The sequence below is a fragment of the Sciurus carolinensis genome, chromosome 3 (genome assembly GCF_902686445.1).
Source record: "Sciurus carolinensis chromosome 3, mSciCar1.2, whole genome shotgun sequence".
NCBI lineage: Eukaryota > Metazoa > Chordata > Mammalia > Rodentia > Sciuridae > Sciurus > Sciurus carolinensis.
Genome location: NC_062215.1, coordinates 66,051,539 through 66,068,713, shown reverse-complemented (window position 1 = coordinate 66,068,713; position 17,175 = coordinate 66,051,539). Strand labels below are relative to the sequence as shown.

The 17,175-nt window shown below is 51.6% G+C and overlaps 1 protein-coding gene across 4 annotated transcripts in view; it reads right to left on the bottom strand.

The window, feature by feature from the left end:
• Rab11fip4 (RAB11 family interacting protein 4) overlaps positions 1-17,175 on the bottom strand; it is a 113,892-nt gene that overhangs the window by 26,754 nt on the left and 69,963 nt on the right. Inside the window, exon 1 of one of the 4 annotated variants that reach the window (XM_047545926.1) lies at positions 11,363-11,622. The exons of the other annotated variants lie outside the window; for them this stretch is intronic. Within the exon in view, the coding sequence (XP_047401882.1) occupies positions 11,363-11,392 (30 nt within the window). The 5' untranslated portion in view covers positions 11,393-11,622. Of the gene's footprint in view, positions 1-11,362; positions 11,623-17,175 lie in introns of those variants that run through there. 4 annotated transcript variants of the gene reach the window in all.

Here is a 17,175-nt window from a genome sequence, read left to right as displayed (position 1 = left end):
TCCAACACCAGCACCTCAGAATGTCACCATTTTTTAAGACAGGGTCTTTAAAGAAGCAATTAAATTAAGGGTCATTAGGATAGACCCTAATCCACTATGACTAGTGTCCTTAGTAAGGGAAGATGATTAGGACCCAGATACCCAGACACAAAACACACACACATACACAGGGAAGACCATGAGAAGACACAGTGAGGAGATGGCTATCCATAAACTGAGAGGCCTCATGAGAAACCAACCCTACTGGCACCTTGATCTCAGACATTAGTTTCCAGAATTACGAGAAAATACATTTCTGTTGTTGAAGCTGCCCCACCTGTGGTACTTTGGCACAGCAGCCCATACTCCTTCCTTCTTTCTGGTAGGAGGCCTACATGGAAATCTATACCCAAGCTCAGCCTGGGTTTTAAACCCACCTCCCCACCCAGATAATGAAAGTGAACTCCTTCAAAGTCAATTCCAACTCCAAGAGAACGACTGACTCTCCAGGTCCTTCTTCAGGAGACATGTGGCACAGTGGTAGAGCACCTGCCAAAGATTCACGAGGTCCTGGGTCTCGTCATTCATCTATTTACTTTTGGTCTTTCCTCAAGAAAAATGCTCCATGCTTTTCCATGGTCAGTTTTTTATATACTGCTGCTCTTAAGAGACTATATTTTGCTGAAGCCAAAGCCTGGTGGATCCATGCTCATCGGGATGTTGTTTTAGAAACACTACTCACATAGGAGTCTAAATCCATTACTTCCATTTTCTTGTGTTCTCTCAATAGCATAGCTATATTTTAAAGATGTACATGTACAGTTCAGAGACATTAGAATGGCAAACACAAAGGCAATTTTTGTTTGTCTAGAACTGTATTTAGTGTACTTACAAGACAGATGTAAAAGCTATTTTACCTAAATAGTGATTGGTTTACAAAAGAAGAGACCGGCAGGCAGCCTTGGAATCACAGGCCCTGCACACACAGCCTCTAATCCTGGGTCAGCCGCCTCTGTGGCCGGAAAGGCCCAGTAATTGAGCAAGAGATTTCCAGTTTCTCCATGCCAGACAGTATTTCTGGCTACTTGAAATCCAGAGCAGATTTCTTCCCTCTGTTGTGGTCAGAGTGGGAAGGATGGTCCCTACTGCTCCTGGGACACGTGGGCACCCAGTTCAGCTGTGATGCCAGCCTTGTATGACATGGCTGGAACCTTAGTATCCCCTGGTCCCCCTGCCAAGACTGTCCAGGGTCAATGACAGTGACTGAAGGTAATGCTGAATTTGGAAGACTCATCTCCAAGGAAAGCACGCAGGAGTGAACCCACTGTGAACCCATTTTCTGATCAAACCCTGAATGAGGTACGACTGTCCCCAAAAGCCGTGGGTCTCAGATCCAGGTGCCTCAGTGAACCCATTTCCTAAACAAAAGGGATTCAAAGAGGCCATCTGGCCTACCCTTGCCCCCCAGACAGCCAACAGCCTTGATTTTTAAGTGAGAATGTGGACTTCAGAGGCAAACTGTTGGGGGATTATGAAAACAGAATTTAAATTGCTTCCACATCTGGAAACCAAAGCCAGCAGCCAGCCCCAAGAATTCCAAGCATGCCAACCAGTGAGAAGCCACAGGTCAAGGGAGGCGTTTCCTGTTAGCTGGGAGTCCCCTCACCCACCTACCTGAATCCACACAGGAGACCTTGTCTACAGGGAGTGACTGGTGGAGCTGCACCCCCGGGAGGGGAGAGTATGGAGACTATATGTTTTATCTTCATGGAACTTAGGGGAATTCATATTTTATCATCATGATAAAAGGAGAGGAGAAGAAGCTAACATTCTGGAGCATCTCCCATGCCAGCTGGCTCTATCCATCACAGAAGGGCTCCCATTTTCTCCCCTGTAAGTCCCTGCAAGGAAACAGTCTCCTCCCTAGAGATGAAGAAGCAGTGTCCAGGGAGTTTGACCCGCTTTCCCCTGAAGTTACACTGTGATCTTCTTTACTCCCCTTTGTCTTCTCTACAAAGTTGGGACCCCTAACACCAATCGCTCCATCTACATTCCCAAAGATTTCTCCAGTGCCCAGGAGGAGCTCCTGTTCCCAAGCAACCTCCAGCTCTCCTGAGAAAGCCGTGGGCGGGAGTCAGGGCGACACACCTGCAGAGCACACAGGCTCCTCACTGAGAGGACCACATCCAGGGCTCTTCTCGCTCTTGGAACAGGCAGTTATTCTGGGCTACAAATTATAGCTTTTCAGGACATGGTTGTTTGAAGTGAGGGCTTAATTACTCACACAGCCAAGAGCTTGTGGGGCTTGCTTTGGGGGCTCCATACTTTATCATCATGAAAAGGAGCTTGGACTCAAAGTGAAGGCTTGGGCCAACTCTTTCCCCTCTGATGAGAGTCCACTAGAGAGACACCCATCACAAGAGGTGACATGGGACTTCTGAGAGAGAGGCCACTATCTGCTTCAGGGAAAGCACACCTGGGTGGAGTGACACAGTCTGAAGTCAGAGCAGGCACCTACCTCAACCCCCTCTGCCACAGACAGCCTGGAGGACCAAACAGGGTGCCAATGCTCATCACGGCTAATGGCCAAAGCCGCCCTTGACCCACCCCTCTGGAGCAGCAGATTGGACGAGGCCTGGACTTGCCCCCTGGCACCTGCACGGCCCCTGCCAGGGCTTGTTTTCATAGCCCTCCCCTGCCCCATTTTCCAGAAACTCCCATCAGCCCAGAGCCCCAGCAGTCCTCCTAGTAGACTCAGTTCAGGGGTCCTCTGTCCTGCGGTTTTGACAGCCCAGCTACCCAGGCTGTTATTTATTTATTTTTGTGGTGCTGGAGATGGAACTAGGGCCTTGGGCATGCTGGGCAAGCACTCTGCCAACTGAGCCATATCCCCCTACCCAGGTTGTGTGTACTGGAGGTCATTCGAGTGCATCTTGGGGGCCCGAGACAGTAATGAGTATGGCAGCTCAGGTTGCTTGCCAGGAGCTCCCACCCACAGTGCGGACAGGTGACAGGCATCAGGTCTGACCACAAGCCACAGCTGATGGCTACAAGGGTGGAGAACCCCCAGCGAAGTCTTTCGGGACAGCCCTCCAAGGGCCTGCAAGCTCCCCACTGCCTACAGGGCCAGGTCCTGGCTCCTCAGACCAGCGGCAAAGCCCTTCCAGCAGGTCTCAGCCTCAGGACATGCTCCTGCCCCCACCCCACACCCCAACACCTGTCCACCTTTACCACCCGTCCGTGCCTGTGCACACATGCACTGCTTCTTGCATATGTGGGCATGAACACCTCCTTACCAAAGAGGGGAGAGAGGCTTCGGATCCCTGACACAACGCAGAGTTGAGGGGGCCAGGCTAATGGCCTTCATCAGAATGTCAAGAGGGAGACCAGGAAGGGCCCAAGAGGCCACTGAGGATCACCAGGTTCACCACCTGCTCCAAGGTCTCCCTCCAGTTAGCAGCTGCTGTGGAGTCCTGCCTGGAGTGGCCCGGTCACTAGACGTCCCACATGACTGTCCCCTGCCGGGCAGCCCTGGCACATCCAGCTCACACAGGTCCCTGTAACTTCACGGCTGTCTCTGCCCAGAACTCCTCCATCTGCCTCAGGGTGTTTAGTGGAGCAACACCATTGGCTGGCATTCCCTGATACCCTTGTCACTTAGCTCAAGAAATACAAAGGCATCAAACACTCGAGAAGGTCCAGAGGAGAACACATCTGGTAGGGACCCATCGTGTGCCAGGTGTCTGTGCCTCAGCCACTGTTCAGAAGAGAAAAGACAGACTCAGAGAAGTTAAGTGATTTGCAAAAGGTCACAGAGAGCACAGGGCTGGGCCAGGAAGACCAGGTCTGATTTCAATGCATCAAGCAGGGCACAGAGTCTACCTGACGCTCTCGGCGGCACAGTGTCCTGTGCTCCCTGGACAATATGGAGCACTGGAAAGCCTCAGGCTGAGCCCTGTGGGTCACAGGAACAGGAGCCAGCAACACTGGTGATGGGGACTTGGGTAGAAGGTTGCAGGGACTGTGGCACAGTGGGCTTCTGAGGCCTGTGCCATCCAGGCCTGGAGCACAGCCCCCCTCCCTTTCCCACAACAGGGAGCTTTAAACTGGCTACATGTGGGAAGATTTTATAGCAAGCGAGAGGAGAGTGATTTGGAAGAAAATTGCTAAAGGGAAACATATGTGAAAATGAAAACTCAGGCAAAGAGGGAGGAGGATGAGGGAAGGAAGAAAAACTGATGTCCAAGGGTCACAAATTGAGTCGAGAAGACCTTGCAACACCAGTTTCCCTCTGCTCCCTGGGGAAGGCCGGTGACCAGCTCCTGCCCTCATTTCTCCTCTCAACCCAGGTAGAACAGGGCGGCATGATCTGTGCCCAGCAAGAGAGAAAGAGGGAAAGGTGGCTTGCCTCCAATTATGATGACTATGAGGCCACAATCCACATGTACTGGGAAAGAAACTGAGGCTCAGAGAGGTTGCTCTCCTTTCCTGAGGCCACACAGCTAGTGAGCCAGTGGAATCCTAACCCAGTCAGCCCAGTATCCAAGCTTGTCCCCTTGAACCACATCATGGTATCTCCATGATGGACCACTACCACAAGGTGGCTCTATCCCCTTCCTTAAAACTGGACAAATTATGTAATTTCTCCAGAGGTTACCTAGTTTCTGTGTTTCATTAAATCCAAGACATCTCTGCTTTTAAGATGCCCTGTTATTTCAAGTACACCAAGAAAGAAAAGGTGCTGTCAATTAAATTATAACACTCCAGCAAAAGTACAACACATACCAATCTGAGATGTTAAAATGTGAAGAAGAATATGTCTTAGAATCTACATAATCCAGGTTGCACATATGAGGGGAGGGGACTCAGTCGGGGTCCTTAGAATGTGTGTGCAGTCAACAAGGGCGGTCAACAACTCTGTGTACACAGGCACAGACACGCGCGCGTACACTCCTACTGCTGCAAGATCCATCTTTGCTAATAACTGATGCAATCATGCAGATAATCACACAAAATGCTCTGGCCAGCCCTGCCTTGTCAACAGAAAACCTCACTTGACCAGGGCACCATTAACTCAAGGTTACCTGACATAGCCAGGCAGAGGCTGTCCTGACCACCACCCACCCAACCAGCCAGGCCAGGCTGGCCAGCTTCACCTCAGTGGAGCTGCAGACCTCAGAGTGGCCAAGCTGGATGAGCAGGTAGGCTTGCTCCTTGGAAAACTACCAAGGACAGTCACCTAATGTGGCCGGGCAGCTGTACGGCCTGCACCTTTCAATCTGGCCCCTCTCCAGACCTCCAGAGGCCTGCAGCCAGCCAGAGCCCCAGCACTTCACTAAGGCAGACTGCGGCCTCCAGCGCAGACAGGCAGCACTGCCACAAGCCACCTCCTCCAGCTGGGCTCTGGTGAACAGAAAAGACTCCAGCTGGAGGTGAAAGGCAAATGGGTGGAGGTGCAGAGGGCCACCCTGCCCTTGGTAGACCAGTCACAGCTTGGTGGAGGTGCAGCCTCTAGGAGGAAGGGCCAGGTACAGCCCCACACCGTGCCCCCTGGGGAGAAGGCAATCACCTCAGAATAAGCTCTGCCTCTCAGTCACATATTGCCACAGAGGCGCCAGTCACTCGGCCCCCAGAGGCTGCATCTGCAGAAACCAAGTTGGTTTCTTTGAAGCAGAGTTTTGCTTCTCCTATGCAGGCCCTCAAGTGATGGAGTTTGTCCCCTGCCACCTTCCTGCTTCAGCACTGACATCCCCTGCAAGAAATTCTGTCAGGTGCTAAGATTATCAGTCCTGACAACCAACCCGGTGGCATCTTGCAGAAACTGACACCACAGCTCCCAGCACTGCTTCGAGTGCTTTTCCTGCTTTATAGCTGGGTCCACACACCAACCCTGCGAGCCAGGTGCCTGCAACATCCCCTTAATGCAGATGAGGGAACTGAAACACAGAAGTTAAACAGTCTGCTAGGTAGCCGGCAGCAGAGCCAGGATCTGAATCCACACAGCCTGACTCTGGAGTCCAGGCACTTGGGCACAACACTACCTGCCTCTCTAACTCCCTAGCCACCCATGGAGTGACAGCCAGATGAGAGTCAGAACCCCCAAGACACCTGACATTGCGGTGGCTATTTAATTTTCACCATCACCCTAAGAGGCAGTGCTATTATCAACCCTATGCTATACATAGTGAAACTGCGGCTCAAAAGGTGAGGAAGCTTGTCCGAGGTTCCACAACTGGCAAGCAGCAGAGCCAGGGTCTAAACCCAGATGTTATCTGGCTCCAAAACCTTTCTTTCCTATCTTGAGAAAACAGGTCTTGGGTGACTGAGTATAAGCACAAAGTGCCTGGGTTTGAGGTGGGCATTTCTCCCAGGAAAACCAGAGATCAGGAAGGGGAGATAGCCCCTACTCTCTCCCATCGTGGATTTCTTTCACAAGGCAACACACTTGCAGGGTACTGAGGAAGGGGACCCAGGATGACTGCAGGGCGTGGCCACCCCACTCTCCCACACTCCAGCTCTGTTCAGGCCTTCCTCTTTGTGCTCCCTGAAAAGAGGAGAGGCAGAGTCACAGATATTAATAACTCTGACAGAGTTTTGTTTTCATTTGAATAATGTTGACACAATTGGGAAAGAACCCATTTATCTAGGAAGACAAAGCAGGTTGAATCAACTAAAAACATGACCAACGATTGGAAAACTTCCCACTTGTTAAAGGAAGTCAAGCAGTGGTGTTAGAAATGCTGGCATTACTAGTACTGGCCTGTCAAGCAGATCTGAGGCTGGAGGTCACCAGATCCCACAGCTCCAGGTCATGGTGGCCACCTCCTCTAGCCTTGAGCTAACCTTCCCAAGATGCACATTTCTGGCTGCCTGCTTTCTCCATCCTCTCTCGCCCCCTTCATTGGGAAAAGTTAAGAACTGAACAATAGGCTCCTGGGCTGCTCAGGAAGTTTCTGAGACTCTGAACTTTTGCTCACAGACGCTCCTGTGAAGGGCTTAGCTCCTTAAGAGCCCAGCAGCAGAGGCCCCTGAGTAAGGCCAGTGGGGCATCTCCAGATCCTCTCAGCCTTGAATGGGGCCACGTGAGCTGGCCAATGCCAAATTCCATTTAATCAACAGTGTTGTGATGAAGCCCCAGATATTTGGGCAAGGACTGTCATGTGTGGTATGAGAAAAATTACAGCTCCTGATGAAAGCAGGTAACAAAGGTGCTGTCCAGGCTTTGGGGGCATAATCTGCAGCCCACTAACCTGTGTGGGCTCTGGATCACACTGTGTAGAACTGGGGTCAGGGTTTAAACTGGAAAAATCTTCCCAAGTGACCATGTGCTGGCCAGGAAAGGTAGCTGCTAACTCACCTTAGACACCAGGAACCCAGAGGGCAGAACCCTCAACCAGAACCTTGTAGTGAGAGGGTAGATGGGTGATGCCCACCTGGATGTGTGTCACACACACACACACACACACAAACACACACACTCCAGGGGCCTAAACTTGACAGAGATGCATCCCAAAGCCACTGCCAAGGTGTGTGGGTACCTCTCTGGACTCCTTAAGAGACAAAGGGTCAAAACTGTGCTGTCAACCACCCACAGGTGAAAGGAGTGTAGAGGGAAGCCCGGAGAGTCAGGAAGAAATGAGGAGACAGAGCCCAGGGAGATGGAGGGGCCGCCGGACACTGGTCTTGAGTGCTGAACTTGACCCCACCCCAAGAGGAGTGGAGCCCCGGGAAGGAGACAGGCCATAAACAACCTCTCCTGCTCCACAACACAGCTATGTGCACAGCACAGAGAGGTTTCTGTTGGTTTCATTTGTGTGGTAGAAACAACGTGGTGTGGCAAGAAGTGTTGCCACATCACATGGTAGGACTCCTCTGCCGGGACCCAGCTGAGGACAGGAAGTTCACAGCAGCCAAGGTCACACAAACACCTCCTCCCCAAGAAATGCCTGAGTGCCCAAATCCCCTCCACAGGAAGGGCTGGGAGATCAGAGCAATGGAAGCTGGGTGTCAGGACGTCTGTCTCCACTGAACTGTCGTTCCTGCCCCATTCTCCTCCTGGGATTCTTCCTGTTGACTGACATCAGCAGGCACCCTCCATCTCTTGGATTCCTGTCCCCTGGCTACTCTCAGGTACAACCTCCACCTTGCCGTTCTGTGGATACGCTACGTCAGCGCCATCCCACCTCGGGGGCTTTGCAGTTGCCGTTCCCTCTGCTTGTTCCTCTTTTATGGAGAGGCACCTTCTCAGTGAAGACTCCCTGACCACCTTATTTTAAAAACTTCCCTGACTATCGTATTTAAAACCAAGCACGCCTAGGGCTGGGGTTGTAGTTCAGGGGTAGAGCACTCACCTAGCAGGTGCAAGGCCCTGGGTTCAATCCCAGCAGCCCAAAAGACAAACCAAACCAAAGCAAACCAAAACAGCACTCCCTCATGGCAGGAATTCTCACCTACTCCGTTCGCTAATGCATCCCCAGCACAGAATCTGGCACCAATTAGACATCCAAATATTTACTGAAGGAAGAATTCAGCACTTGCCCTTGTGCTGGGGACTGGGCAAACACACAGAGAAGTCTCTGTGCCCTACAATGCCATCTGATGGAGGAGACAGTCCTACCATCCAAGAGAGAAGATCATGATGTCCAGTATGACATCAGGTGGACCAGCCAAGTCAAAATGTCTGCCTCATCATGGCAGGCTAGCATGAACAGGACCACCCATTTATCCAGCCACCAGACCTGAGCATTCTTCCCCATATTGAGGCCAGCAATTTGATGCCACCCAGTCACTCTGTCAAGAGCCAGCAGAGCTGACCCAAGGAAAAAACAGAGCCCTAGGGTCCTGTATGCCTGGCAAAGCCAGGGCACTGTGCTTCATAGCTACCACCAGGTGGACCAGATAAGGATGCTTCCTTTACAAAACACAGGACAGAGGGTGGGGTGGGCACTCTGCCAGGGCTGTCCTTCCCCCAACCCACAATGCCTGCCTCCTAAAACAGCAGCCCCCATCTGTGTCTCTTTGGGAGCCGTCCCCATACCCTCTACCTCCTCCTCACCCCCACCTCAAATAAGTATACTGAAATGAAATTGTGAAGCCCCTCAAAACTGGATCAACTGTGTAAGAGTAACAGGCTGCCTGGAGACTGTGAGGCCCCTGAAAGGTTTCCAGCCACTGTGGAGGATGAGAATGAGGGAGGGTGAGTTGTGACAGTCCCAAGCAAACAGCTAAAGAGACAGGTCCAAAGCTGAGTACAGTGGTGCATGCCTGTAATCCCTGTGGCTTTGAGGCAGGAGTTTCCCAAGTTCAAGGCTGGCCTCAGCAACTTAGCAAGATCCTGTATCAAAATAAAGTAAAAAGGGCTAGGGGTACAGCTCAGTGGTAGAGCATCTCTGGGTCCAATCCCCAGTACTACCACAAAGAGAAAGAGAGAGCGCGAGAGAGAATGAATATGAGTATGGATATGTGCGTGTGTTGGAGAAAGGTCCTACCAGGAGGGAAAAGGGCTGGGAGACCATAGAGATGCCAGCATACTTCAGGAAGGGACACAAATGGTCAAGAGGAACCTTCTGAGTGCTGGTTGCCCCCTGGCACCTCCAAAGGAGATGATTTGGAACCCTCTGGTCTAATTTCTTCTACTTTTTCTCCCTTCACTTGGTTAAAAGTCCTTTCCAAGGACTGACTGGCTCCAGCCAGCTCACCTAGACTGGATAGTCAACCATCCTTCCCCTCAGGCCCAGTCTTATCTCTCCTGCTGGCCTTAATCACTTACCACAACTCTTTCACCTAAGCCCAGGGTCCTCAGAGTTCCAAACCTGTTCTCCACCAGGTATTTGCCCAAGCTGTGCTCCTTGCGGGCCCACATGCTCTAATTCCACATTCTTCACTGGCTTCCCTCCCTCCTGCAGACCACAGGACCTCAAAGAGCTGGGGTCAACTTGCCCCCAATTCAGGAGAGTTGGGTAGGGCCAGATTAGATTTAGGTATTCAAGGTCCCCTACAGTCTGCAAACACCTTGAGAGCAAGTAAGTATTTTATGAATAAAATTCCCTGTGCATATAATCAACAGTTTGCTAATGCCAGCTAAGCAGGGTTGAGGTCTGGGCCAGTGCCAAAATACCAGCACCTGAGTGAGCTGGGGTGGTGAGACCCCAGTCAATGGTGAGTGTGGTGGGGAAATACTCTACTGCAGAGGTGCCACACAGATACGAAACCCCTCTCCAGGACTCCTTTTCCCTGTCCTGACAGTCACTGTAAGCATCTTTCACCTGAGGAGGGGTGTAGGTCTGTCCCAGGGGATATGCCTGCCCACTGCTTTGGGGACCCCAGAAGATTACCACCTGCTTCCGGCTCTGGAAAGGAAGTGCAGAGATTTGGTGGATCATCAGGAACCAGCCTAGGAGTCTGCCTCTCCAAGATCTACAGGCTCAAGGCAAAGAGAGGAACTTGGGCCCCTTACACTCTTTTAAGAGGGAAGCCTATAAACAACTCAATGAAAGCTGGCATGGCCCTGGGGCCCAGGGATGTATCATTTCTAGCTCTCTTCCGGGATAGCACGACTAAGGAGAAGCGGAAACCAGGAGGAGGCGACATTGGCAGGTTTGCACTGATGACAAGGTATAATGAGCGTACAGGGATGTGTCTGCACCAGGTTCCCCACAGAACAGAGACTGCACAGCCAGGCTCTCTGAGAGCCACTTGTCGCCGGCAGAGAAGTGGTTGTGTCAACAACTACTACTAAGGCGGACTGCAGGCACTTAGGACCGGAGGGCGCACGTCTGAGGGTGCCTGCACACAGCCACAGGCACAGCGGCATCTTGCTGAGATGGGGAGGACTCTTTCCCCAAACCCCGAAATGGTCTGGCACTCTCGTCTGATCGCGAAGAGTCCCCTTCTGGAGGAAGGAAGCCAGGAAACAGACTCCGTACAATGGCCAAGATCTACGGCAAAACTTCACAGCGCACAGCCTTGGGTACCGCCGAACCAAGAGCAGGGCACTGGGGGCAACACTAGTTCCGGAGGGGCAAGAGGTGGGTCTGAGCACACAAGTCCCTTTCCCAGGCCACTAGGTTCCCCTAAAACACTTTTTGAAACGGCACCGCAGACAGAGCAGCCACCCCTCCTTGCTCCCGCTGCTAGTCCGTTTCCGCTCACACCTGGACGATGAGAGGGCTCGAAGAGGGCAGCGGAGACGGTGGTTTCACTACAGTGGCCCAGCCAGCCAGGGCAAGTAACCCGACCTCCCAGGCCAGCATCGAGAGAACCGACACCGCTGGACGAGAGCGGGCGCAATTCCGCGCTCGCCAACTTCTGACCCCAGGGCCGGGCCCGGCCAGGTGCACCCTGACGGACCCCCCTGAGCCGGAGCCCTTCGCCCGCCGCTTACCTGACTCCCGGGAGTAGGCGGGGTGTGCATCCCCGACCGGTCTCGGGTCGGTCCTCTGCAGAGGGACTAGAAGCCCAACGCGGGTCAGCAGGGTGGGTAGGGACGCGGCGGGCAACCCGAGAGCGCAAGAACAATCCCCCAGCCGCTCGCCGCCGCTACCACCGTTCGGCACCAGTTGAAGGCGCCGGCCCCGCCCCCGCCCGCGCTCGTTGCCGGGAGACCCGCGTGGGCCGAAGGGGCTCTTTGTATCAAAGCTGCCGTGACATCACGAGGTGCCCGGGCTCGGGGACTAGAAGGGGCGGGGCCTCACGCCGGAGGCGGGGCGGAGGAGGAGGGGGAAGTGCGGCCTGGGAACCCGAGCCGCGGGGGCGGGGCCCAGGTAGCACCGCCCACGCAAGGTAGGGGCAGGTGGCTGAGTTGGCGTCGACCAATAGCTGCTGTGCCGCGGGGCGGGCCCAGGCGACCCGGCGCCTTGGAGGGGTGGAGCTCGCCTAGGCCCGCCCGAGCCCGAGCCGCGAAGTTACTGAGGCCAGGAGAGCTACTAAATCACGCTCCAGGGGGTTCCACGCCACTGTTACTGTTTGTTGTCAACGTTCGGCAAGATTCCGGTCAGCGACCCCTGGCTTACGCTCTTGGACCCCAACTAAAACCTGCCAACCCTCTCCCAACACATCTCCACCACCAGCCTGTCTGATGTCTCCTAAACTGATTTTTATCCTGAATCCCACACACAACTTTTCTAATCTTTCATATAAAGGGAGAGCTATTTTATAGTACAAAAGAAACACGCGGCAAAAAGACCCAAACAAAAAGAGGACTCCTGTGGAATCCTAGTAAATATAATTTGCATCAGGAATGTGGCCCTTCATAACTCCAGATTAAAATAAGGCGAAAATGATGTGACGAATGCAAAGCAGCAAATACTGCAAATGCAGTTCCCTTTGACTTCACGTTGCATTATGTAACTTGTGGGAGCAGATTATCTTCCTGACTGACTGGCTTCAAGCCACCTTTGCCTTCCCTGTGTGCTCACTGCCCAACAAGGTGGCATGGGCACTTTGCTATGGGCAGGATCAGTTGGACAGCTGTGCGCTTTGGTCCAGTGCAGCACCCACCGCATCTTCTCTGCCGACTTCTCTGGCTCTTTGCTCTCAACTGCCTTCTCCCCAATGTGTCTCCTACAAATAAATTCCCAGCTGCCCCTCCTTTTTTTTTTTTTCCTTTTTCTTTTCTTTTGCCCCTCTGTTAGCCAGGGCAAAGCAGCCTACTAGGACTCACAGACCTGCTGGGGACTTTCCAAAAGGTACAGCTTTAGCTAGAGGGGAACCTCCTAGCAAAGGCTGCTTGAGACAGAATACTGGAGCAGTGGGGGTGAGGTGGAAATTCCATCACCCCTGGCCTCCTCTGAACTTGTAGTTCCTGAACTGACCTCTGGATCTGTGTGCAAAGGTCACAGGTGGCTCTCACCCTGGTTTGTGTCCACCCTCACAGTCCCTAATGCACAGGAGCACTGGTGTATCATAAAGAACCCCAACTTTGAAGTAAGGCAGACCTGGGTTTGAATCTTATTTTCCAGCTTTGGGTCCTGAGACAAGTTCGGTGGCCTCTCTGAGACTCACTGTGTTCATCTATGGATGGGAATGGCACAGTCCACCTTGCAGGATACGGTGCACTCTTGCCCAGTGAGCACACTTAACTTTAGGCCTCACCAACTGTGTGGTACTTGAATGAGCCCAGGCGCCCTGGGTCAGCTCTGTGTTCCCAGCTCCACCTGGAGATCTGAGCTCAGCAGCCTCCCATGAGATTTTAGGGTGTAGCTGAGTCCAGGAAATCTATCACGATATCCTTACTTCCTTTCTGAGTCCCAGGTTGCCCTTAAGGACCACTGGGCTCCAGAAAGCAGGATCACATGCGGGATCACCCAGAACTGGTGAAGAGAAATAGAACCTTAAGGTGATCATAGCTTTTCTGGGCCCAACTCTTTCTCAGTCAAGATCAGTGGATAAACTCAGACCTGTCAAGTCTCTCTCAACCCACCTGGGGTGGCCTAAATAGTCATTACTCATTATCCTTAGGCAGCATTTTCAAGAGCTCTATGCAGGAGGTGGTGCCAGTGGATCCCTCTTTATTTTTCCCACAGGTAGTGGGATGGGTATTTGTCCTGAGAAGCAAAGTGACAGAGAATGATCCAGATGCACTGAACTCTCCTGGGTTCAAAGCCTGCCTGGGTCTACTACACAGGAAGTCATTTAATGTTTTGTGGCCTTAGTTTCCACCTCTATAAAGTGGAAAGGAGTGGTTTTCTCTCTCAGCTGTGAACTTCAAGTGAAATGATAAAACTAGTATGAGTCCAATGCCTAGCATGCTGGCACCCAGTGAATAGTAGCTCCTAGTTACTCCAGCTGCATTATCAAGCTGGATCAGTGGTTATGTGTGGGCACTGGAGTCACGGGCTGTGTCCTGGCTTCGTCAACTTGTAGCTAAATGACCCCAGGCAAGTTTAATTGTCAGTATCTTTGTTTCCTTGACTATAAACTAGAGATAATGGTAGCATGTATTTTAGGATTATTGTGAAGATCATTTAATCAGGACAACAAACTACTTAGAACAGAGCCTACCACATAGCAGGTGCTCAATAAATAGTCATTACTCATTATCCTTATGGCAAGAGGCTAGGAGGAATGGAAATGAGGATCAGAACCTGAAGCAGCTCATGAGAGAATTTAAGACCCTGATTTTCAGGAGAGGGCCTGACAGGGAAACAATAATCCTTGGGGGATGGGACAGGTGGGGATGGTGACTGTGTCTGAGGTGTAGGATTGGAAAGAATGGGGGAATAACAGCCCAGGCTGTCTCAGTGCTCCTGGTTTGAATGGGGAGATAACAGTGAGTTAACAGGAAATACAGTCATACCTCCTGAGTACCCTTCCCCACTGAGACTGAGGGGCAATGAAGGACTTGAATTAGCTTCCTTGGTCCCTTAGTACGACTATGTTCTACATGTCATGGAATCAAGCCAGTTTAAATTAGTAAGACTGTTCAGATAAGCATCTTATGTATTTGTCCCCATTATTTGGATGGGAAGACAGAAGCTCAGAGAGGGCTGGGAATTTACAAAAAGTCACACAGCGAGATGACCACTGATCAGGGACTGACATTCAGGCTCCTGATTGCCAGTGTTGCATCTTCTCCTTCCTACTCTGATTGGGATGCTTAACTGATAGGGGTAAGATAGGCAGGGAACAAGGAAGGCAGGAAGCTGACTTTTTCATCTTGCTTGCCTAGTACTGTGGGTCTCTTAAGGTGCCTGACGTGACTTTTAAGGAGAAAAAATAATCTCATTAAAAACAGAAAACCTTGCCAAGTGCAGTAGCACACACCTGTAATCCCAGAGACTTGAGAAGTTGAGACAGGAGTATAACAAATTCAAGGTCAGCCTGGGCAACTAAACAAGACCCTGTCTCAAAAAATGAAAAAGGGGTTGGGCATGGTGGCACACACCTGTAATCCCAGTGGCTTGGGAGGATGAGGCAGGAGGATCCTAAGATCAAAGCCAGCCTCAGCAAATTTGTGAGACCCTAAGCAACTTAGCAAGACTCTGTCTCTAAAAAAAAAAAAAAAAAAAAATTTAAAAAGGGCTGGGGATGTGACTCAGTGGTTACACACCCCTGGATTCAATCCCAAGTACTGAAAAAAAGAGAGTTTGGGGGACATGGTGATGTAGATCAGTTGTAGAGTGCTTGCCTGGCATACATGAGGCCCTGGGTTTGGTCCCCAATACTGGGATAATAAAACTGAGGATGTGGTTCAGTAGTCAAGCACCCTTGGGTTCAATTCCCAATCCCTGCTAACTGCAAAACAAAAACAAAAGCAAAAACAAAACCTCCTCCAGAAAATGTATCCTAGAATACTTTGCAGATGACAAGTCACTGATTAATTCTTCTTGTGTCATGAAACTGATTCTCCTGTTGTTGGTATGAGAATACTCTACTCCCAAGAAGCTGGACAGAGCAGATGGAATGCTGACAGGCAGGAATCACATCCTTCAGGTGTGACGGGTGAAAGCACATGATCATCCAGGTGACCAGGTGTGGGCAGAGAACAGTAAGTTCCCCCACAACACTCTGTTCTCTACCCATGTCCACTTTCCTTCTGCTGCCACCAGGCAGTGCTGTTCAAAGTTTCATATGTGTTTGGGACTGGATAGACGTACTGGCTGTGCATCTAGGGTATCGACAGTCACAGTGGGAGAGGAACTCTTCCTAGCACCTAGGGTCACGTCAACCTTAGCTAAGCAACTGGTGCTGACCAACATTAGCCAAGTGAAGAGAGAACAGCCGATACAAACTGTGTCAGAGCTAACAACAAACACAGGGGCCAGTGATTCTCAAACTGGATTCCTTGGAACCCCTAGGGTTCTGTGGAAATCCCGCAAAAGGGAACGGGTGCTCTAGGCAAACATAAAGATAACTCCACTTTTTTCTGCTTGACATAGAGTTGAACATATGGGATTTCATGTGAACAAAAAGTTCTACAGCTTTAGAAATGTTTTCAATCACTGGGTCTCACAAAACCACTCATTTCCCAGACACTGAAATCAGCTCCACGTGTGGGAATGGCCTCTCTCCTGACAGCTGCACAGTCAGTCAGCGATAGAGCCAGGATCAGAGCCAGGTCTCCCTACTCTCTGTCTAGTGTTCTCCACGACAGACAGCAGTCATTAACCAGGACTGTGACCTCAGTCAAGCCTGGCCAACATTAGCAGGGCTTGATTATGCCAACACACACATCCTGGCCATGATTCTTGCCCAACACAGCATCACAAACCACTGTTCTATGTGGGAAAGCCAGCTGGGACTTCACCAGCTCTGTCCTTTCTCACCTCCCTCTTTAGATGTCCCTAGATGCCACACTCAGAAAGTGGCAGCTCCAACTGAAATCTCAGCTTTCAATTCCAGAACAAAGTCAGCATTTGATGCCTGACACAGTAGCTTAGGAAAGGGGCACACACACCAAGCAAGCAAGCAAGACCTCAGGTGGCCGAGGCTTCCTGACCCGGAGGGAAAGACACTCCTGATCGCCCACTTAGGAAGGACTCAGCAGACCCCTGGATGCCACGCCTTCCTCTGGAGCAGCACCTGCACTGAGCCAGCAGTTTCCTGGGGAGAGGGGAACTTGGGTGACCTACCCACCCTGTAAAGATGCTGGGGCTGGTTGTTGGCTCTCCCCAGCTCACTGGGTGGCAGAGCCCTCAGCTAGAAAGCTGGGGGCTGGATGGCACGCGATAGGTTTCCTCCGCCTCCATAGCCCTGTGCTAGCCCAGAGACAGATCTTGACACTGATCAGATGTCTGCAGCAGGGACAGGGTTCCCTCATAATGTCTGACTGAACACTGCAGGTGGGGCAGGTCATGCTCTTCTTGACTCTGGCTCCCAGGCTGGGTCTTTAGAGGTGCCCAGCTCTGTTTTCCTCAACTGGTGAGCACAGGAACAATGGATTTTCTTACTCATTCAAACCCAATGGGAGGGGGGAAATGGTAAGAAAACCCATGTTTTCCTTCTTGACAAACATCTCCTCTGACTCATTCAGTCATCCAAGAAGAGGAGGTAGTGGCAGGGTTGGGGAGGGAGCAAGGTCTCCTTTTGACTTGCCCTGGGTGAGGGCAAGAAGGGAACACTTCCTTTTCCTTTGTATCACAGTTAACTGCACCCATGACAGCACAGAGAGCTCTCCTCTCTCCAGATGCCTCACCCACCACCTTGCCCTAAGACTTGGACAGTGTGGCTGTCTCATTGCAGGTGCCATGGCCCACT